The following is a 20,719-nucleotide window of genomic DNA, read 5'->3' as shown; positions in this document are numbered from 1 at the left end:
GGGCGGGGCTAGCTTGGTCTACGGTGGGTCATAGGGACCATGTCATACAGTCATTGTTCTATGCGCGCAGGTCGGTGGCCTCTATTTTAACCTCCCATACGCCTATCTGAACCTGCTCAGATCTCGCTAAACGCTTTGACTCTGGATCTCAGCCCCAGGGTCAAGATAAATGTCCACTAAACTGCAACGTTGTCCAATTTGCGCACCTTCACCTTCTCCACCATCGGCGGCAGGAGCGTGGATCCCACCCACTTACGAGATGGCCGCGCCGAGTCACTTTCGATCTCGTAGTTATCAAACATATATGCCAGCAGCAGCTTGAGCTCGTTTGAGGCGAAGAATCTGCCTGGACAGGCATGTCTGCCGTAACCGAATGGATGATATTGAGGAGAGAGAGACACGAATGAGAGATTGGCGTTCTTGACGAGATGAGTAGTGTTCTTTTCTAATGGTGATTCCGCTTCTTGGTCGTCCGGTGTAGGCGCCGACTCTCGTAGGTCAGCGAAACGGAAAGGTTTGTACTCTGCGGCGTCATCGTAGATGCCAGCGTCATTGTGGATGCCGTTGGTAGGCACGGCAATGGTCGAGCCACGGGGACAGTGCGTGCCGTTGGGAGCCTTGAGGCCGTCTGGCGCGATGACTTTGCGTGACAAGCCAAAACTCAAAAATGAGCCGAGCCGAGAGGACTCACGCATGCTGGAGTCAAGCTTAACGAGCCGCTGAAGGACGCCCTTATCCCACTTTCCGCTATTAGCAGCGAGAGCTTCGTGCACTTCCTCCCGGATCTGCAACTGATACGAAGAGTCAGAACTGACGAGGTCGAAAATAGCATGCGTGACGCTAAAAGTAGATGTGTGGATGGCTGCAAAGTTGATCACTAGCAGGCGCAAAGCAATCGTCTCGGGATCGCGTTCGGACACAAGAGCTGAACTCTCTGCTAGGTCGATGGTCCACTGTAATAGATCGTTTGGCTTGTCGGCTTTCTGGCTCTGGGCCAGCTGTTGTCGCCGTATAACCTCTGGCTTAACGATCTTGATGAACTTTCGAGCGTACCAGTGGTTGAAGAAAGTGATCAACGGAGCCAGAAAGGGACGCGAAAATAGCGGTAACTGTCTTAGGATTGAGGCAGACATGGGCATCAGCTGAGCCCACTTGACAGCGATGTCGAGCAACTCCGGGTCGCGACAAAGCGACTTCCCCACAAAGACCCGATTGCTACCTCGTGCAACGATCCGCAGCATTGACTCGTACGGGCAGATTTCCTTCCACTCGGATGTGTCAGTGCCCCACAAGTCGTCGAAAGCGCTCGCCACTTCGTCGAAGATATCGGGTACGAGTCCAGCAAGGTTGCGAGTCAATGGGCCGCGGATAGTCTGGTGATGGGTGGGGTTGTGAACGATGTCTGGGCGAAGTAGCGTATAATGTGGCAGGAGTACGTCCTTGATAGCGTCTAGATTCGACACCAGCGAATCAGGCTGCGCGATGAGCCAGTCGATACATTGTGCTGGGAGCAGTATGACTTCGTCTGCAAGAGACGGGACAATGCATGATTGTGCGGCTTTCGAGTACTGTCGATTGTTAGTTCCTGGTGATTCTTTGCAGGCAGGTTCGTTTCATTTACCTTGGTATAGGCGGAGTGTATTGAGTCGCGAAAGTTGCCAACGGTGCGAAACCGCGCTCGCGTTCTACCGAACCACTCGCCTTCATGGTGATTCAGCCACGGAAGATCTGGGGGTTTCCCAGGCTTGTGCCTGCTAATAACGCCCACCAGTACAGTAACGAGGAGCAGACATGGGATCAAGTACGGACCAAGAGGCAAATTGGCCAACATATTATCGGTTTGATCCAGAGTGAGATATGAAACGGACTGAGAAAGAGAGCAACAAATTGCAGGCTACACAGAGTTGCCAAAGAGGATGTTGCCGAAAGTCGTGGTTCTGTGGTTACTTCGGGAACAAAGTGTTCCGGTTGATGGCAACGCAGATCGAGGGCGGACCTGGAGACGTTAGAGAGAGCAGAGCCTATCAGCGTACAGGTTGCATTGGGGTCAAACGACAAGGAGGATTAGTTTACGAGCTGCACCAACTCGTGAGTGACGGACTGCCAATCAATGCTCCTAATCACCGATGCAAACAATGGCACCTACGGACGCAGGCTACAAGTCAGCCAGTCACTCAGAGTGGCGACTCATTCCCATTTAAGTGCGGGCTGGAGTAGCGAGATGTACTTGCATGCTAACACGGGAAAGCAGCAGGCCTTCTGCTCGAGGTTGAGATCGTACATTATGCCGAAAGATGATCGCCGCACGCATGGAACTTGCCGAAGCTGGCTGCTCCGTGTTCCCTAACCGGAGGAAGGGCGCCAGGTTCCATCAATACCACTCCTCAAGAGTGGCGCTCGAATCGCAAACACTTCTACAACCGCAGAGATCTCTGACTCCGCATTGAATAATGCATCCTGTTGGACATGTGCTGCTGCTGCTGATGTAGCAACATTGGCTAGCTTCGACGTTGGTGACCTGGACAACAGCCCTTGAGAGACGAAAGCGACTCAAGCGGCCAAGACAAGCTCTGGAGATAGGCAGCTTCTAACTCCGGGTGACGTCGCTCGTTCTTTCCTGCCCCTCAACTGCTCGCTTTTCCCCCACGCGTCAACAAAATTTCCCTTGCTTTCTCAACAGCTATTTCCGTTTCGTGTCTGCTTCGATTAGACTAAAGAGACCTCGAGATCTCATAGAGCAACCTCGAAGTTTACTAGACAACTCGTCAGCATGGTCAAAATCGACCAAAAAGCCGTCCTCATCGTCATTGACGGCTGGGGAGTCCCCTCCGAGTCCTCCCGCCCCGATGGCGATGCTATCGCTGCAGCTGAGACCCCGGTGATGGATGGCTTTGCAAAGGACGGCTCGGAGACCGCTCAAGGCTACACCGAGCTCGAAGCCTCCTCTCTGGCTGTAGGTCTCCCCGAGGGTCTCATGGGCAACTCAGAGGTCGGTCACTTGAACATTGGTGCTGGGCGCGTAGTCTGGCAAGATGTTGTCCGCATAGACCAGACAGTGAAAAAAGGTGAGATGAACAAGAACGAGATCATCAAGAAGGCCTTCCAGCGTGCTATTGATGGTAATGGGCGCTTGCACCTCCTTGGCCTCATCAGTGATGGTGGTGTCCACAGCAAGAACGAGCATCTGTATGCCCTGCTGCAAGTCGCCGCAGAGATGAAGGTCCCGCAGGTCTTCATCCATTTCTTCGGTGACGGTCGCGATACCGACCCCAAGAGCGCCGCCAAATACATGGAGCAGCTGCTTGCAAAGACAACGGAAATCGGCAAAGGCGAGATTGCTACCGTGGTTGGACGTTACTATATCATGGATCGCGATAAGCGATGGGAGCGTGTGACAGTTGGTATGGACGGTGTCGTTCACGGCAAGGGCGAGGACAGCGATGACCCACTCGCCACTATCAAGCAGCGCTACGAGAAGGGAGAGACCGACGAGTTCCTAAAGCCCATCATCGTTGGTGGCAAGGACCGTCGCGTGCAGGATGGAGATACGCTCTTCTTCTTCAACTACCGTTCCGACCGCGTCCGCGAAATCACCCAATTGCTTGGCGACTACGATCGCTCCCCAACCCCAGACTATGCGTATCCCAAGGACATCGAGATCTTCACCATGACCAAATACAAAACCGACTACCCCTTCGAGATAGCCTTCGAGCCGCAGCGAATGAATGACGTTCTAGCCGAGTGGCTAGCGAAGCAGGGTGTCAAGCAATGTCACATTGCCGAGACCGAGAAGTACGCCCACGTTACCTTTTTCTTCAACGGTGGTGTCGAGAAGCAATTTGAGAACGAAGACCGCGAACTCATACCCTCGCCAAAAGTCGCAACCTACGATCTCGAACCCCCAATGTCGGCGCAGCTGGTAGCTGACAAGCTGTCCGAGCGCATCGCAGACAACAAGCACGAGTTCCTGATGAACAATTTCGCACCACCGGACATGGTTGGACACACTGGCGTGTATAAGGCCGCTATTCAGGGTGTGGCCGCTACTGACAAAGCCATTGGTTCTGTGTATGAGACATGCAAAAAGGAGGGCTACGTGCTGTTCGTGACTGCGGATCATGGCAACGCGGAGGAGATGCTAGACGAGAAGGGCGACCCCAAGACGAGCCACACGACCAACAAGGTGCCTTTCGTAATGGCAAACGCGCCCGAGGGCTGGAGCCTGAAGAAGACGGACGGCGTGCTGGGAGATGTGGCGCCCACGGTACTGGACTGCATGGGCATCGAGAAACCAAAAGACATGGGAGGGCATTCGCTGCTAGTGCGGAAGTAAGTTCGGCCTTTGCGTTGTTGTGTTGACTTACGTTCGTGTGTTGTATGACTGAGTTGAGTTACTTGAGCGACGGTGTTTGGGGAGTGTGTGGTATGACCCGACACGACAGAGACCGCGTCAAGTACTTAAGCATGCGCAACAGGCTCGACGAGCTGGGCGTGTGTAGTTGCTTGCATTAATCCCAAGACGATGGCATGAATCATGGCTGATGATCGAAACACGAATAGACGCAAAGCAGATGAACAGGGGCAGCGACCCTAAAATGCACACAAGCAATATCTTCTAGGAGCCAGGAGAGCTGTCAACCAGCCTGCAGCCTGGGTGTCAGTATTCATAGATGAACAGCGGTGGCATACCTTGCTCGTTGTGGCTCTGTGGCCTTCCTCTAGTCGGACCAAAGTGTCTAGTCCCGTCATCAATCACTGTCGAGGGACACAATATAGAAGAACATTCAAGACCGGGTTTGACTGAGCCCGCCGTTCATAGTCACATGTGATCTTTTCTTCAAGTGTATTATGAACGGTCCCAAACAACTAAACATTCTCATCTCCCCCTCTATCCCTCTGCTCTACCATCTCGTACTCCCCTCCCCGGCTGCCACCACCACCACCACTACCATCGCCCGCAGCCCCACTGGCAGGCGGTTTCCGCTTCCCAAACCCTTGTATCATTTTCACCTCGCGGTACCGCACGACCCAGACGCCCAGCAGCACCATCAGGCCCGCGCTCGACGCCTGCAGGCACCACCATAGAAAATTCGTCGGCAGGCGCCGCGTGTAGAACGAGGTGGTGAGGAGGTGCAGGAAGTGGATCGTGAGGGCGAAGTCGGGGACGAGGGAAGCGGAGAGGCGTGTCGTCAGTATTAGCATGGGTATCACACTAGAGGTCATGAGTTAGCAACGGGGGGAGAGACAGGGTGATTGGTGCCGGAGCAGGTTGGGGAGGAGGGGGCGTACGTGATGAAGCCGGTTAGTAGCCAGCAGATGCCGACGACCCAGCCCAGGGTGTTGTCGCCGCGCACGGCGCGCCAGTCGAGGATCAGAGATGGCGTGAAGCCTTGTCCCAGCACGAGGGTTGTGAAGAGGATGAGGATCAGTGAGGTGCTGTAGTAGGAGGCTTGAAGGAGGAGGATCGCGCGCAGGATGCGCAGCGGTGGGAGATCGGAGAGCGCGCCTGGACGGGGGGGCCGTCGGCGGCGAGGCGGCATCGTGTTGCTGGAGGGGGTGGCGTGCTACCGTTGAGGCATGGGGAAGGTTTGTGTAGTTGGGGCCGCGGTCGAGTTGCGTTGAGTTGCACTGAGGTGACTAGGTCCGAGGTTGTATGCCCGCGCAGTAGTAGTGCCCTGAGGCTGGCGGTATTGTTCAGTGAAGAGCGCAGCGAGTCTTAGGTCGAAGCTCAGTGAAGGCTTCGATACTGCGTGAAATATGAGCAAGGTATGAGTGGGACGAGGACAAAGTTGCCTGGAGTTTTGATATTCGGTCCGCTTGACGTCCCGGATGACGCCTAGCGAGAATTGGTTAACAGCCTGATGGGCGCCTAATGGGTGGTGGTCCCGCCGGCAACTTGGTCTTTTAGGCGCGGTCTAGCGCGCGGCAAATTTTGGAGAGGTGAGATCATGGAGATCTTTGGATGTCGAGGAGTTCAATACAGCTTTGATGAACGCAGCGACTACAACTCTCTCCGCGCTTGGACAATCCTGCCCGCGAAATATTTGACACTCTCGCTACTGTCGTTCCGTCCCGGGTCAGCAACTACAATCGCAGCGAAGAGATCAACGCAATGGTCTGGGGCCTCGATTGGTTAACGGGTTCTGGCTCGCCCTCAAAGCCGGCCGCGAATGCCCCTCCACGCTCAAACGACGGCGGGTACGTCGCGCCGGACAGAAATAAACGGGAGATATGCTACGAGTCAAGAGATCTGTTCTTTGAGTGCTTAGATCGCAACAACATCCTAGATGCGATCAAGGACGACGAGCAGGCCAGGAAAGTCTGTTCACAGGAAGTCATGGCTTATGAACGAGACTGCGCAAGGAGTTGGGTGAGCTTTCCCAGTGTTTGTCTGTGATCAAGAGTGCATGTGTGCTAATGGTTCAATGCAGATCAAATACTTCAAAGAGAAGCGGGTGATGGAGTGGAAGCGCGACCAAACAATAGCGAAGATTCAAGAAGACGATGCAAAGATGGCGGCGAAGGCGAAGCAGAAGAGGGGTGGTGGTTGGTTCTCGTGAGAGTCATAGTATGTGTTGGCATAAAAAATGGCATGTATGTGCATAGCGCAACGAGTGGTGGCCTTGAGTCGGCGGGTCATCTGTTCAGTGTACCATATCAGAATTGAGGCACGACGATATAATAGATATTCTCCGCTTGTTCGATTCAACGCACGATCTAAGGTCTCTTGAAATCGGCTAACGACCCAGAACACCGACGACCGCTCCTATCATGACGGCAGCTTCTCGTTCCCAATTGCCTACGATCTCCTCTTTGCCAGCAGCGCTGCCAGAAATGCTGGCCGGCATCTTGGATCCGCGGAGAACACACTCTCGAATCTCGGTCCGCACGCCCTCCTTCTGACTTCGCAGTGTTCGGGCTGAGATGCCGCCTCTGTGCAGGATCTCCTGCACTCTCGTTGCCAAGGACGCTGCCAGAGAGCGCCAAAAGTATGAAGGTAGAGAGGCTGTGTCGAGCGCTTGCAGAAGCGGATCTAGGAGATTACCCTTCTCCTCTTCGATGGCCAGGAAATCGTCATCGTTGCTTGCATTTCTATTCACCTCGCCTTCGGGTGCCGCATCGTGCAGTAACGGATGGTTTGGTGCTTGTATGCCCCGGAGCAGCGCTTCAAGAGCAACAATGTTCTGACACCGCGCACTGATGTCAATCATGGTCTTCTCAAGGGAGGGAAGCTGCGCTAAAGCTCTACCCATGGCTGCAGAACTCGACGTGATGGCCGACTGCAGATAGCTCTGTAGGGCTCGGAGCAGGTACTCTGGTTCGAAGTCGGACTTGTTCATACTCTTGCCGTCTATTCTAGGCGCAGGACTGAGCAGATAGAGGATATAGGTCGCACTGGTGAAACGCGAGCGATTGTCTTCTGCATCGCGAAACGTGGCACTAGCAGCTGCTGGACCGGCTAAGCTGCTCATAGAGAACTCTCGGACAACCCTTCTAGCATAATCAAGGATTCGTGCTTCCCCGTCTTCAAAGATGCGGCCACGCAAAGTCCGGACAAGGTTTACCCGACCGAGCTCAGGCCCTTCAGCGCCAGCCATCAGCTCTCGAAACGATAAGAGAATGTAGGAAGCCCGTAGTAATGCGCGGTGGTCCTCCTTCCCAGTTCGACTGCTGCCCAAACCTGAATCTGAGATCGCTGTCTCAAACTGACGCGCGACGTTCAACACCCTCTGGACGCTACGACCTAACCTCAGAACTTCCCAGCTCCGCGAAGCACTGGTCTTAGCCTCGATCGCTCGATCGTAGCGGCCAGCAACTTCCTTCTCGAGACGCGCATAGCTTGCGTTCAGCTTTGTGCGTTCTTCATCGACACGTTCCAGTATCCGTTGCGCCGCATGGTTTTGCGTCTTGGTATACTCGAGAATATCGATGGCGGAGCGAGAAGTTAGTGTGTGGATATGGGAGTCGATTTCCTGGAGATCGAATAGTGCTCGTGATAATGGCGTGTTGAGATCGACTGACTCGGAAGGGTTATTTGTGCGTTGGATTAGCGTCGCTGCGTGCTCATAGGGTGAGAAGTCGGGCGAGGTGAGAGAGTCAAAATCAATATATGTTGAGGTTGAACCTGTTTGATCAAGTGGTTCGTTCGCCGCCATCGACGCTATCGCCGCAAAGATAGCGCTTATTCAATGCGCAAATTCTTGGTTGGCCTTGATGGAAGCTCAAGCTGACACACTCGTTTCCCGAGTCATATGATGTGCCTTTGACGTATTGCAGGCGTCGAGAACTTGATTCCGATGCCCAGGCAGGCCGATCAATCTGCATGAGATGATCCAATAACGACGGTTTGCCTTGCAAAAACTCATAGAGCTACCCAGCGAGCGGACGTTGGCTGAATGACGCTGTTGCACTATTGGCTTTGATGAGCGGTAACGTGTCAATTTACAGGGAGGATCGAAGGGTGTGGTGTTGGCGAGGCTGCCACCTAGGCCACAAGGCTTCACCATGGGCACCAGGGCGCTCCACATGTCGTTTAAGCCACAGATGGCGCAAGCCCGGGGCGTGGTGGGCGAACCCGTTTTAATCAGCGATCGAGCTAAAAAGCCGGCTGCAGGTACGGAGTACAGGAGCACTGCTGATCAGTTGAGCTGGTGGGGAAATCCAGCCGAGAGCGCCTACGAGGAGGGGTGACGCAGGTCCAAGACACCGCAAGAAACCCCAGTGGCAAAGCGGCGGAACAATGTCATTCAAGGGACAGCTCACAATCTGCCTACAAGCCGCTTACAACGTAAAGGGACCAAGTCGAGCAGGCCGAGACACCTCGTTACGCAAGCCCACGCACGCCGGATGTTTAGCTTATGGTACGCTACCATCGATCTCGCCAGACAATCTCGCGTATGCCAGCGAAACCTTCATCCTTCCATGCTTTTTGCTCCGGTTGGCAGCTCGGGAACAGTGTGTGTCGATGATTAACACATGTTGCTTCAGACCGCTTGTATGCCGGAGTAGCCAGACGATGTGCCACGGATTCTGATGTCGTCCACATCTCTGCAGAAGACGTGGGCCTCACAGACACGCCTGTTAGCCTGAAACCAAAGACATCCTCGCGCTCGGGATTTGACGGATATCAGCTGTATGCGCAGCAAAAGCAGTGGCCTAAAGTCGACCGATGGGGTCCGGCAGCAGGTGCATGTGATCAACCACCTGTATTGGCATCTGCAGGTTCGTGGCATGACGGCAGAATCCCGTCGCTGGCAACCCGGCTTTGTCACGTTACAGATCATGCTCTTTCTTGCAACAAGCGGTGAGTGATAGTCCAAGCAAGGGGTTCAGCAACCACATCAGAGACACAATGTCCAGACCACGGCGCTGTCACTTCAAGGTGGGGTGTAGAGGCAGCCGTGCGGCATGGGCTATACGTACGCTCGTAATCATCGGCCAGGAACACCGCCGGCAGTAGTGGGGTAACAGGCGCTCCAAGGCACGCTGGAGCGCATTAGACCTCAAAAGTGCGTCAAGTCTTGTTCCTGCGACGGCTCGGTGGCTTCTGGCTCGCCCAGAAAGGGACACACCGCGCAGGCGAATGTCGACTAGCTTTGGGGTGGGATGTCATGCTCTTCGCCTTACCTTTTCCGGGCCGCACTGGCCTAAGACCCCTGTAAAGAGTGGCGGATAGCTCGAGCCTTTCTGGTTGCCCTGCCCCTCCAGCGCAGGCTTACTGTGCTAACCCACTAGGCGTGCATCATGATTTGAATCGGCTCTGTTTTCTGCTTCGTCCGCCAGGTCCGTTCTCCTCTATCGCCCATCACCACTCGATGCCATCAGCTGTATGATTCACATATTCGTGCATCTCGTCTAGATCTCGCGTGGAATCAACGCCAAAGAAATCTGCGACAGCGACAGCACCATATCACCATTCTTCTCCTCGTGTCCCCTACCTAGATAGTGCTGATCTTAGCGCTCCAAGGCCAGTGCCAGGCGTAAATCGCCGTCGATCTGCCCGTATCCTGCCACCCCCATCGCCATCCCTCCTCCAACTCGGCCCTCTTCTCTCATCCTCGCCATTCACTGTCTTCGCCACTGCTTACATCTTCTTCGCATCTCCGTTGGACGCTGAGAGTGAGAATCACAGCGCCTTCGATGGCCCGCAACGAGTCTTACCGCCCGTAACCCCCCCAAGCCCGTTATCTCCAAGTCCGAATCACCTCTCGCACGCCCCACGTCGCAGACGCCCGCCACATACGTTCACCCTCTGCCTCGAATCCGTTCAAGGCACCCATCTCACTTGAGTTAGTCATTGGTCTTGGGGCTTATCGGCGCTGTGATATCCAGCATCACATCGTCGCGCCACTCTGGCGCGGTCTATGCTTTAGACGTTGCCACGTTCTAACATGCCTTCGATCAACAGCCTGGTGGACCATGATCCACATGCGGATGTCGATACCCCAACAACACCAAGAGCTGGTCACTTTCAAAACAACACCGCAGCACAGGAAGTAGTAGATCAAACACCGTCCTCACAGAACGTGTCGACATCTCCTTCCGGTCATCCGCAAGATGCTGCCCCGCCAACCCCCGATATCCACGACGAGGCTGTTCATGACGACAACGATGATGCCATGGACGTTGACGAGGCTCATGATGGGAAAGAGTCGGACGATGAGGTAGAGCAAGATGACGGTGACTCCAGTTCTCGGAAGAAGAAAGGCCAACGTTTCTTCTGCACTGGTTTCCCACCCTGCAATCTCAGTTTCACGAGGAGTGAGCACCTTGCTCGTCACATTCGCAAGCACACTGGCGAGCGTCCGTTTCAGTGTCATTGCAACAGGCGCTTTTCTCGCCTCGACAACCTTCGTCAACATGCGCAGACAGTCCATGTAAATGAAGAGATCCCAGGAGACTCCCTTGCGGCAACAGGAACCCGATTCCAGAGGCAGGTCCGCACCGAACGTGTTCGACCAGTACCGAGGCCTCGCAGTGGAACTATGGGCAGCAATGGAGGGCATAGCAGAGGCCATTCACGCAATCTCTCGGCTTCTAGTATCGGCTCAACATCGTCCAATTACAGTACCGTCACGGAGGCGAAAAGACGTCCACCTCCCCTCCTCATGGCTAATGAGGCCACTCGACCGAAGCTAGGCTTGGATTCGCCACGTACGCCTCCTCCTCCTGGCCACTACATGGTACCGCATTCCCCTGGCGGCCTCAGCACCCCAACGTCGGCTACTTTTTCTGCTGCACCGGGTAGTCCGGGCTATCCTCCTGCGTTCGGTTCGCCTGCCATGGGCCACTCTAGATCCTCCAGCTATGACTCACGCCCTCGTCGTCTTTCTGTCCCGTCGGGGCCGAACCCGTTTCAGAACTCATACAGTAATCCGTATGGAGGTTCTCCATCCTCAGGCTCTTCGGTTCACACCAGCGTCTTTGCCAGCCCGACGTCCTCTACTTTCAACAACGGGTCAACCTCCCAATACGCACCCGCTGACGATCCCAGGAGACGGACATGGCACCCATCGACGTACAATGGAGCCAACTACAACTACGGCAGACCTGCGACAAGTGGACTTCTCTACTCGCAGACGCCTGATGCACCACAGCCAGCGTTTGCTCAACATGCCACTGCAGCTGCTGGGCAGGCTCCTCGACTGCCCGGTATAGAAACACTTTATGATGCTCAGGACCGTCGCGACCGTGGCCTGTCCCCTCCCCGGCGTCAGCCAAGTCCTATGCGTATGGAATATACCACGCCCACATTCCAACGACCGAGCGAATATCCTCCTCTAGACGACAACGGACAGCCAGCCGCACGCCCCGTTTCCTGGGGTCAGCAGACGATCGAGGAGATTGGGCGAGTTGGTGGACCCCAGACCTACCACTTCAAGGCTCGCGAGATGGGTCCACCTCCCCAGCAACCTCAACAGATGGTGCAGGAGGCGATGCAGGTGTCTTCCGGTAAGCAAAACAAACGCCAGGCTTGGTTCAGTGGACCTCCTCACGGCACGAGAACCTCGCCAGAGGACTCGAGCAGTAGCGAAGGCATTCCAACACCTGGCACCTCCACGGTCGAGGTGCATCCAGTGATAATGCCCAGCAGCGGCTTCATCGAACCCCAACACCAGATGATGCCTTCCGATGCACATCAACAGGTAATTTCCGCCCACAAACGAGTGACCCAAAACTAACGGCAGCTAGGGCTGTCTCGGTCCAGCAGCACGAGTAGCTTCACCATATGCTGACCGTCGCCGCGAGCGAACGACGTCTTTTGGTGAGCGGAGCTCAAACGGCGGCGAAATGAATAGGTTGGAGGCCCTGGTGGCGGTAGCAACCAGCGGTGAAGCCGTCGTCAGTGCTGCCCGCTGAATGCGGCACATCAGAGTCCCACGAGCGCGACGCTAGAGTTACGATGGAGGCTTTCACAGACGGCATACTCGCGCACATGCTTTTATTCCTTACGGCCTGCCCACACTTCGAGAGATACCCCGACATTTTTTTAGTTGCGATTACGAACATTTTCTGCGTTTGATGGTACGCGTATTACGACTGGACGATTCTTACTGACGGTTCGACAAGAATGGGTTGGCGCATTGCAGCTCTCAGCGTTCTGTTCACGATGCATTGATTACGGACACGACCGGTTAACCATCTGTTTAGCGTTTTATTACGACACTTGAGGCCACGGGCCTACGTTACTCGAATTCGGCTTCAACTCCTTTCATGGTTTGACGAGGTTTATGACATTGGTTGCCCGTACAGCTTTTAGTCTTAATACATACTCCTCTGCTTCCCAGACTTCCTACTTCTTCGACCAGTCACGTATTGATTTGGACGGCAATTCGCCATCACGTGCTGCTGCCAAGACGGTAAGCCGAACTGTCAAGATGTGGTGGACGCTCGGCACGTCGTTCTCAACTTGCTCATGATCAGAGCAAACATTTGGATTCAGGCTGCGTAGGCCTCGATGAGATACCAAGCCGGTGATTCAGTTCAGCCGCGGGGGTCGCGTCTTGAAGTAAGACGATAAATTCCCCCTTTCCTTCCCAGGGTTCCCGAAGCAGGTACCCGAGCGATTTGAAAGCTCGCTCAGTGCGTGGGTCTTCTTCAGTGTGGCTCCTTGGTGCTCGCGGATGTTTGCAGCCACCACAGCCTCTACGAAGTGGGTTGGGGAGGATGAGTTGGACTTCTGTATGGCAGAAGCTGCGGAAAGTGGCGGGTCAAGATGTTTGCGAGTCGGAAGGCGGCGCCCCTAACAGGATCGAAGGGTATCAAGCGAAGAAAAAGGCTGCGATCACAGTGACACAGTGATGCAGCTGACAGCTTAAGCTGCGCCTACCACGTGTGTTTCGCTGTAAACCACATCCGCCCTGGGCAGTTATCGCAAATTGAAGGGACACGACCACGATGGCCCAATGCTCGATGCCTTTGTTGAGGCGTGCTCTTGTGCTCCTGTGAGATGGCAAAGTGCAAAGCGCCTCTGCACATGCCTAGATCTGGAACGGGACTCTGACCGGGCGAGAGATAGAACGGTACAATTTGCTATGCAACTGGCCTTTTCGCACGTGAATCCGTGCGTTGCGCAACCTCAGGAAAACGCGTCTGCGCATGCGCGTGCGCGGTTTCGATTTTCCGATCCGTGCATCAACTCTTGAAGTTTTCTAGTTCTGTTCTGATGCCATAAGCGAGTATCCTCTGCCCATGCCGTCTTTTTAAGTACTGACCACAGTCGTCCCTTCCTTATTGTCTCACGCAGGTGTCCCGACTTCACAACCAGACGTCCAGAACACTCCTTTATCGACAAACACCGTCACACTCACTACCAGGCAAAGTCGCCTCTCCTGCACTTCTGTCCTCTCGTTACAAGATGCTTTTTCTGACCATAGTGGCTGCTCTTTCGAGTCTGCTTTCGTTGACGTCTGCCGCCGCAGTTTCCACTATAACTCAGACTTCTGAGGCCGAACCTGGACCAATCTGCACATTGGTGGACGGCGGTGAAACAGGTGGCACCTTCTGCAATGTCTGGGACGGGACTGGCACGGTGACCAATACCAACTGGGTGACCACTGGTAAGTAAGTCAAGTCTATGTCTAGCAGGACTGACGCATGCCAGTCACGCCATGGCTCACCTCAAGTTCGACTTCTATCTCAAATCAAGAGCTGGGACCCACTGTTACAACTGAGCCCACAAGTGCTTCAGCATCTCCGACTTCGACCGGTTGCGGTGAAGTTGGAACCTTCGAAATTGATGTATGTTGAGAGTCCGCAGAGTTCGGTGTCAAGACTGACAAGCCGAGTTCGACGATCTACCTGTTGCCGGAATCCCAAGCAATGCGTCTGTCGGGCCTCCCATCTTTAGCCCTTCCGACCACTTCTTCTGGGGCGCCAGCTGGACCTATGGTCCTCCTCCAACCGAACTCTACCGTCCTCAGTCAGGCGATCGCCTCGGTCATTCAGTTTCAGGCGCTATCAGCACAGTTGAGGGCTCTCCTCAAGCTGGTACCGTTCCAGGAAAGGGATTCGGGGCCGGCCCCCGTAACTTCAACGACTTCTACTGGTTCCATATGAATTCGGCGTATGTTCAATGTGACTTCTCCTCGGCCGGAGATGCGCAGCAATGCGACTTCACTGCCACTGCCTACCAGTATAATCCTGATTTGAAAGAAGATCGAGTCGTTTCTACTCAGCACTGGGCCCAAGTCCGCTGCAACGAACCGGTCTGTCGGCTCAACCAGATTGTCTTTGCCGAACCCTTCAGAAACTTATCAGCTGTCAGCTTCTACGGCGTGATCAATGGCAACATCGTCGACTTCTACATGGATTCTGTCCAGCTAGACTGGTACAACAATAGTTGTGAGGCAGGCCTGGCGCGGATCTCGAGCCGCAAGTGATCGCCGGCGGTGTGAATCAGACATGGCACTTGGGAAGACCAAAAACAAAGTAGACCAGTAATGAAGCCTCGGCCTACATATCATAAACAATAACATTTCAAGCTAGATTCAGGTTGGCCCGTTTCCTTCATGACGCACCGACAGCTAACCAGCAGCAGCAAATGCTCGCAGGCGCAAGTAAGCCCCCAAAAGTACGCCGGCCTCCCCGCGGAGATGACCTTGGCAAGAGGTTTGACGAAGCTTTCGCCGCGACAAGCCAAGACCAATGGCATTGCTTAATGACAGCTTCTGTTACCTCACAACAACTTGTTCAGCTTGAATTCGATATCAAACTCGGGTCACTTGTACAGTACGTTTAGACACCGAGCATGTCGCCTGCGTGTGTCCTTTCAAGCCATACTCGAGGACATCGGTGCTGACCCGTGTTTGCCGTAGCCGATGATTGCCGTTCAGGATGGGACATTCGAGCCCCCCCACCGGAACTCCAAGGTAGCCCAGTACCCCAGACCAATCGCCCCAGACCCCAGATGCGCCCATGTCCCCGCCTCGAAGGCTGGACGTTGCCGCTACGACTCTACCGGCGTCTTTCCACGAACCAGCATGACTGTACGACTGGATGGAGTTCCCAACCCTTCCGACGAACGTGCTATATCCTAGGTTACGTGCCGGGCGATCGGATGCCATTGGTGAGCTGGACACGTGCGCTTCCGACCTACTGCAGCGGCTGGGTGTTCCCTCGCTCTTCCTGCACTAATGATCGGAAGCGAAGGCGAGCGTCTTTCCCCGGCTCATCCAGCTGCTCTTAGTGCGCCGCGCTGTACACTGAGCCATGGACCTACTTAGTCCCCCAAGGCCGCTCACATTCACCGGCTTACCAACATGTTTCTTCTCTGACTCAGTCCTCTAACCATTTCGTCAACATGTCAGACCACTCGTCTCCCATCATCGCTGAAAAGCACGTCGAACACCAGCATGTCGACAAGCACTTGCATCACCGGAAGTGGAGCCTTCAAGACACCGAAGCCGAGGCGCTCGGCGGCCTGCGGACGGTGGAAGTCGGCCTGGCCGCCGATCAAGTCGCCGACACGCTCGCCATCGATGCCGCCGAGCAGAGGCGCATCCTGTGGAAGGTGGATTTGAGGCTGATTCCGCTGCTCACCTTTCTCTATCTGTGAGTCTTTGTCTCCTTTGCTGGAGATTATCGGCTTCCAATGACTTGACTCTGATGGCTTGATAGCATCGCCTTCATTGACAGAAGCAACATCGGCAATGCCAAGATCGCTGGCATGTACGAAGACCTGAATCTTCACGGCTTGCAGTACAATGTCGCTCTAACGGTGTTCTTCCCGCCGTACGCGCTTCTGGAGGTGCCGAGTAACATTGTGCTCAAGCTGCTGCGGCCGTCGATATGGATCTCGATCTTGCTCTTTAGCTGGGTATATGTTCCCGTGCTGGAACCCATGAGATGATTTTTGTAGCTAACTAGCGATGTGCAGGGCACAGTCATGACGCTCATGGGTCTTGTGGAAAGCTACACCGGCCTTGTCGTCGCCCGATTTTTCCTTGGTGTTGCGGAATGTGGTTTTTTTCCCGGCGCCGTCTACGTTCGTCCTCCCACTGTTGCTCACCATTGATTGTGCAACATATTCCAGCTAACATTTTACTGACATCACTAGTTGCTGACGCTGTGGTACAAGCGCTACGAAGTGATGCACCGCATGGCCATCTTCTATGCCGCGGCATCTCTTTCGGGCGCCTTCTCCGGCCTGCTCGCCTACGCCATCCAGTTCATGGACGGCATTGCCGGCCGCCAAGGCTGGCAATGGATCTTTATCCTGGAAGGCCTCGTGCCAGTCGCCATGTCGTTTGTTCTGTACTTCATCCTGCCAGATAGCCCCGAGACTGCTAGATTCCTCACCAAGGACGAAAAGGAGTTCCTCATCAATCGGTTGGCCCTCGAGACTGGATCGGGCACCGGCCGCGTGACGAACAGTGACAAGATTCAATTCAAGCATATCAAAGCTGCATTCTCCGAGTGGAAGATCTGGGCGTGAGTATTGCTCGGTCCTCAGCTATGATGTCGCTAACCGCTGTGCAGTGCTGTGGTAATGTTTTGGGCCAACACCATCGGAACTTATGGGTAATTGTCCTTGTCCTATATCTCGTTGTTTCGACTGACCCAGCGCACAGGTTTACTGCCACTGTCCCGACGATTGTCGAAGATCTAGGCTACACTTCTGCAAACGCTCAGCTCATGACAGTACCCATCTACGTCTTTGCTGTCATCTGCGTTTTGGTTGTCGCCTGTGAGTCCCCAGCCAAGCACCGCGTTAATCGATCTCAGACTAACGGGACCACCAGACTACTCCGAACGCATTCAGCAACGCACCCCCTTCATAATGATCGGGTTTTCCGTTGGCGTGATCGGTGCGTACCCCCCTGAACCCCTTCCCGTCCCCCATTTCGTCTCGCAAGACCTCAACTGACATCCTCACCCACAACAGGCTTCATTGGCATGCTCGTCACCCGCCGCCACCCCTCCATCCCCGGCGTCTCCTACTTCTTCCTCTTCCTCGTCGCCGCCGGCCTCTACTGCCCTTTCATCTGCATCGTCTGCCTGATCGGCAACAACCTAGCGCCATCCTCCAAGCGCGCCGTGGGTATGGCGCTGCTGATCTCCGTCGGCAATCTCGGTGGCATCTGCGGCAGCAACATCTTCATTGCGGCCCAGGCGCCGCGGTATCCCGCTGGATTCGGCACCGGCATGGCGATATGTGTCTGCGCTATCATCATGGCGGGCGTGCTGCGGGTGGCGTACCGGCGCGAGAATGAGAAGAGGGATGAGTTGGTCAAGCGCGAGGGCGAGGCGGCGATTCGTGCGAGGTATACGGACCAGGAATTGCTTGATTTGGGTGACAAATCACCTTTCTTCCGCTATACCCTTTGATGGGGCCATGACTGTGTGGATGATCTGGGTCGCCGGGAAGAGGGGGGGGGGGGTGGGGTCTTGTCCAAGCCGGCCACGCATACCAAGCTTGCGCTAACAGCTGGCACTACGGCTTGTCGCTTGATTCACGCCATCGGTCGATGACTAGATCATGCACAAGAAGCTTAATGCAGCGTAAAGCTGAGCTAGACTGTATTTTCTCGATGTGGGTCGTCATGATATGTTAGTACAAATAAGTTTGATTCAGTACACATACCTGCTTGATATTCCGGCCAACTAATTTTTCCAAGTCTGGCGTTCCCCACGAAACCTCAGCGGCTCATCTGAAGCCCTTCACTTCGCTTCCAGCAGAAGACGCCGATACGTAGCCAGGACACCTGCTCACTCCATGAAATAACAGTGCTTGACGTATGATTTATCTCATCAATATCACAGCCATAGCACCAGTGCCCCAACCGCAGCTACCAAGGCAGAAGAGCTCCAAGCGAGCGCGCCCCCAGCACCATTCTCAGCTCCGCCACTCCCCTGTGCTGCCCCGCCTCCACTCGCAACAGCCCCCTCCTCTCCCCCCGGCGGCGCCGTCGGCGTAGCCGGCAGCTCCGGGCCATCGGTAATGGTGATGGGCACGGGCGCCCAGCTCCTATCGTCCGCGTCGTAGCTATGAGACGCCGTTTCCAGGAAGGTGGTCGATTGGCGCTCCGCGCCGGTGCCGTTCGTTCGCGCGCCGAGGTAGGTGATGTTGCAGCTCAGGGCTTGGGCTTCGGCGCCGGCTTGGGAGGTGGTGATGGCGCAGTGCTCGCCGTAGGTGGAGGAGTTATCGTGGACGCGCCATTGAGCCTAGAGGTTTGTGTCAATGTCGCTGCCGATGGGGGTGGTGCCGATTGGGGGGGATTTGTGCTAGGGAGGGGGGGCCGGGAAGAGCCGTAGTCAAGGAGATGTGTTTTCTGGCGGACTCGTCACTCACGTAGGTTGAAGGTCCGTTGACGACTGTCATTATTGAGACGTCTCCGGCTAGGCCGGAGATCGGGCTGTGTTCCAGCTCGTATGTCGTTGCCTCGGGAGCCTGTGAGTGTCATTGTCAGGACGTGCCCGCTTCGAGGTCTGGGAGGGGATTCCTTGCAGCTTCGACGACGGATGCACCGAACGATTCAGCGCCGTAGTTGGCGCTGGCGCTGCTGGGACGATTCGCCGGCTCCAGGAAGTAGACGGTCACGACTGATGATTGTGCCTGGACTAGTGTCGCGAGCCCAAGCGCCAGGAGAATGTGTGTTTGACCTCGCATGATCGCTGGACTTTTGTGACTGTATAGTGAAGTTTGGTGCGTGGATATGACGCCTCGCAGTAGCAGATCGTGGATCTTGTTCGGAGAAGCATTCATATAAAGTTGGGGTCCTCAGCATGGAGACAGTTGCACCGCCTCCTCGCTTCGTGCGTCGAGCGCAGTGATCGGACGGGTGTACGGCACTGAGGGGCCGAGTGCCGAACATCATCAGCTTGGCATTTGCCGCTTACCCTGGATCGGCACTGGAAATTCCCATGCTGGCTAGCGTGGACGGCGACGAGGCAGACCAGGCAACCCGGGCAGGCAGCGAAAATGATGTCACAATCGCGACTCCTTTTTTAGAGGTGCATGCAACTTACACTGGTTGATAGTCCTTGTGTCACGGTGTATTCTGGTAGCGTAACAGTCTGTAGAAGTGCTTGTGCAGATTCGAAGAGGCGTGTCCGAATCTCCTTTACTTCTGCCTCAGCATAGGGCCGGGATGGAACATCCTTTAACTTCTGGCTCAGAACACCTGCATTGACGAGAAATAGTGCTGCGAGAGCCTCGAATCTGGAAAGATTTCGATAACTGATTGCTTGTGTGATACACTGGACGGCAGGAACCGTAATGCAGAGCAAAGACTGACAATCAACGAAGATGCAAGGTTTAGCTTCAAATTCCGCCGGGAGGTTCAAGATATAGGACCAGGATCTGGATTTGTGTGTCGATGTTAGCGTCCCATTTCCTCATCTCTAGGCTGGATCGTCTTGCCTATCTTCCGGCAAACATGTGGAAAATTGTGGCTCTTCTCCCGCAGCCAAAAGGACGGGAACGAGCCCTGTGGCTCATCACAGACTGCAGGAACGCAATTTCTGGGAAGCGGATGGGTACGATTGATTGATCTACATGACAGGCAGCAGCAGCTGCAGCATTGGTAGACATGGCTGATGATGTATCGCTGAGGGCACCCTGATGTCGGATCTGGTGGTCGCTTTTGAGTACCACAACATCATCAACATCCACGCAAAAGAGCATATGTACTACAAATGCTGAAAGTCCTTTCGCAATCGGCCACAGGCTGTGTAAAATAGGCCTTCCCGTCCGCTCAGGCAACTCAAACCACAGGCCGATCAGTTAGTAGTTGAGTGGGTGACCATCAGCGAATCCTGGTTGTCGATTGTTTTGCAATTTTGCTTAACCGTAAAATTTTTGGGAGGTTGGGTGGGAACGAGTCGACAACGGCGAAACTTGGCTATAAGAGTATTTGTGGGCCACCGCAAGGTTGGAATCAGTTGTCGTTCAGTTCCACGCTCTACTTATGTGTAGATCCGAGCCGCCCCCTCAGATCGAATACTACCCTATACAAACATGTCATGCTCTTTCCAGGCCTTTGCCCCTAGCGAATGTAGAGGCAAGTGACAGTGTCTTTTGAACGATGGCCACTGTAATGGAGACACCCCACACTCAACCCAGGGAGTGGACGAAATATACCGTGGATGTAGATTCAGCATGGTCTGCCAGCATATCAGCCATTCGCTTGGTGGTTCGTTAAGTGGTCAATGACCTTCGTGCCCAAACGCCGCAAGTACAGCGAGAAGAATAAGAATCCCTGGGTAAACGATACGA

At 54.7% G+C, this 20,719-nt stretch overlaps 8 protein-coding genes and 1 non-coding gene across 9 annotated transcripts; 6 read left to right on the top strand and 3 right to left on the bottom strand.

The window, feature by feature from the left end:
• Positions 1 to 176: 176 nt before the first annotated feature.
• HMPREF1541_01577 (uncharacterized protein) lies at positions 177 to 1,831 on the bottom strand (the record flags this gene model as incomplete). Its single annotated transcript, XM_008715936.1, has 2 exons — positions 177 to 1,568; positions 1,622 to 1,831. 2 exons carry the CDS (start codon positions 1,829 to 1,831, stop codon positions 177 to 179), a joined length of 1,602 nt encoding a protein of 533 aa, XP_008714158.1.
• A 939-nt stretch (positions 1,832 to 2,770) lies between these two features.
• On the top strand, positions 2,771 to 4,333 carry HMPREF1541_01576 (2,3-bisphosphoglycerate-independent phosphoglycerate mutase; the record flags this gene model as incomplete). The annotated part of the gene is made up of 1 exon (XM_008715935.1): positions 2,771 to 4,333. One exon carries the CDS (start codon positions 2,771 to 2,773, stop codon positions 4,331 to 4,333), a length of 1,563 nt encoding a protein of 520 aa, XP_008714157.1.
• Positions 4,334 to 4,866: 533 nt separating this feature from the next.
• Positions 4,867 to 5,540, bottom strand: HMPREF1541_01575 (uncharacterized protein; the record flags this gene model as incomplete). Its single annotated transcript, XM_008715934.1, has 2 exons — positions 4,867 to 5,212; positions 5,290 to 5,540. The coding sequence occupies 2 exons, from the start codon at positions 5,538 to 5,540 to the stop codon at positions 4,867 to 4,869; spliced, it is 597 nt and encodes a 198-aa protein (XP_008714156.1).
• Positions 5,541 to 6,112: 572 nt separating this feature from the next.
• Positions 6,113 to 6,560, top strand: HMPREF1541_01574 (uncharacterized protein; the record flags this gene model as incomplete). Its single annotated transcript, XM_008715933.1, has 2 exons — positions 6,113 to 6,370; positions 6,432 to 6,560. 2 exons carry the CDS (start codon positions 6,113 to 6,115, stop codon positions 6,558 to 6,560), a joined length of 387 nt encoding a protein of 128 aa, XP_008714155.1.
• Positions 6,561 to 6,737: 177 nt separating this feature from the next.
• Positions 6,738 to 8,156, bottom strand: HMPREF1541_01573 (uncharacterized protein; the record flags this gene model as incomplete). Its single annotated transcript, XM_008715932.1, has 1 exon — positions 6,738 to 8,156. The coding sequence occupies one exon, from the start codon at positions 8,154 to 8,156 to the stop codon at positions 6,738 to 6,740; it is 1,419 nt and encodes a 472-aa protein (XP_008714154.1).
• Positions 8,157 to 10,391: 2,235 nt separating this feature from the next.
• HMPREF1541_01572 (uncharacterized protein) lies at positions 10,392 to 12,182 on the top strand (the record flags this gene model as incomplete). Its single annotated transcript, XM_008715931.1, has 1 exon — positions 10,392 to 12,182. One exon carries the CDS (start codon positions 10,392 to 10,394, stop codon positions 12,180 to 12,182), a length of 1,791 nt encoding a protein of 596 aa, XP_008714153.1.
• Positions 12,183 to 13,858: 1,676 nt separating this feature from the next.
• On the top strand, positions 13,859 to 14,882 carry HMPREF1541_01571 (uncharacterized protein; the record flags this gene model as incomplete). The annotated part of the gene is made up of 3 exons (XM_008715930.1): positions 13,859 to 14,060; positions 14,105 to 14,241; positions 14,289 to 14,882. The coding sequence occupies 3 exons, from the start codon at positions 13,859 to 13,861 to the stop codon at positions 14,880 to 14,882; spliced, it is 933 nt and encodes a 310-aa protein (XP_008714152.1).
• A 920-nt stretch (positions 14,883 to 15,802) lies between these two features.
• Positions 15,803 to 17,829, top strand: HMPREF1541_01570 (uncharacterized protein; the record flags this gene model as incomplete). The annotated part of the gene is made up of 8 exons (XM_008715929.1): positions 15,803 to 16,053; positions 16,120 to 16,318; positions 16,379 to 16,486; positions 16,559 to 16,932; positions 16,981 to 17,022; positions 17,073 to 17,188; positions 17,244 to 17,309; positions 17,387 to 17,829. 8 exons carry the CDS (start codon positions 15,803 to 15,805, stop codon positions 17,827 to 17,829), a joined length of 1,599 nt encoding a protein of 532 aa, XP_008714151.1.
• A 2,331-nt stretch (positions 17,830 to 20,160) lies between these two features.
• HMPREF1541_01569 lies at positions 20,161 to 20,275 on the top strand. The gene has a single exon (XR_573432.1). It is a non-coding gene; the product is annotated as a 5S ribosomal RNA (ribosomal RNA).
• Positions 20,276 to 20,719: the final 444 nt, after the last annotated feature.

The sequence above is a fragment of the Cyphellophora europaea genome (genome assembly GCF_000365145.1).
Source record: "Cyphellophora europaea CBS 101466 unplaced genomic scaffold supercont1.2, whole genome shotgun sequence".
NCBI classification, from domain to species: Eukaryota; Fungi; Ascomycota; class Eurotiomycetes; order Chaetothyriales; family Cyphellophoraceae; genus Cyphellophora; species Cyphellophora europaea.
The sequence above is the reverse complement of the archived record's forward strand: the minus strand, read 5'-3'. Positions and strand labels throughout refer to the sequence as shown.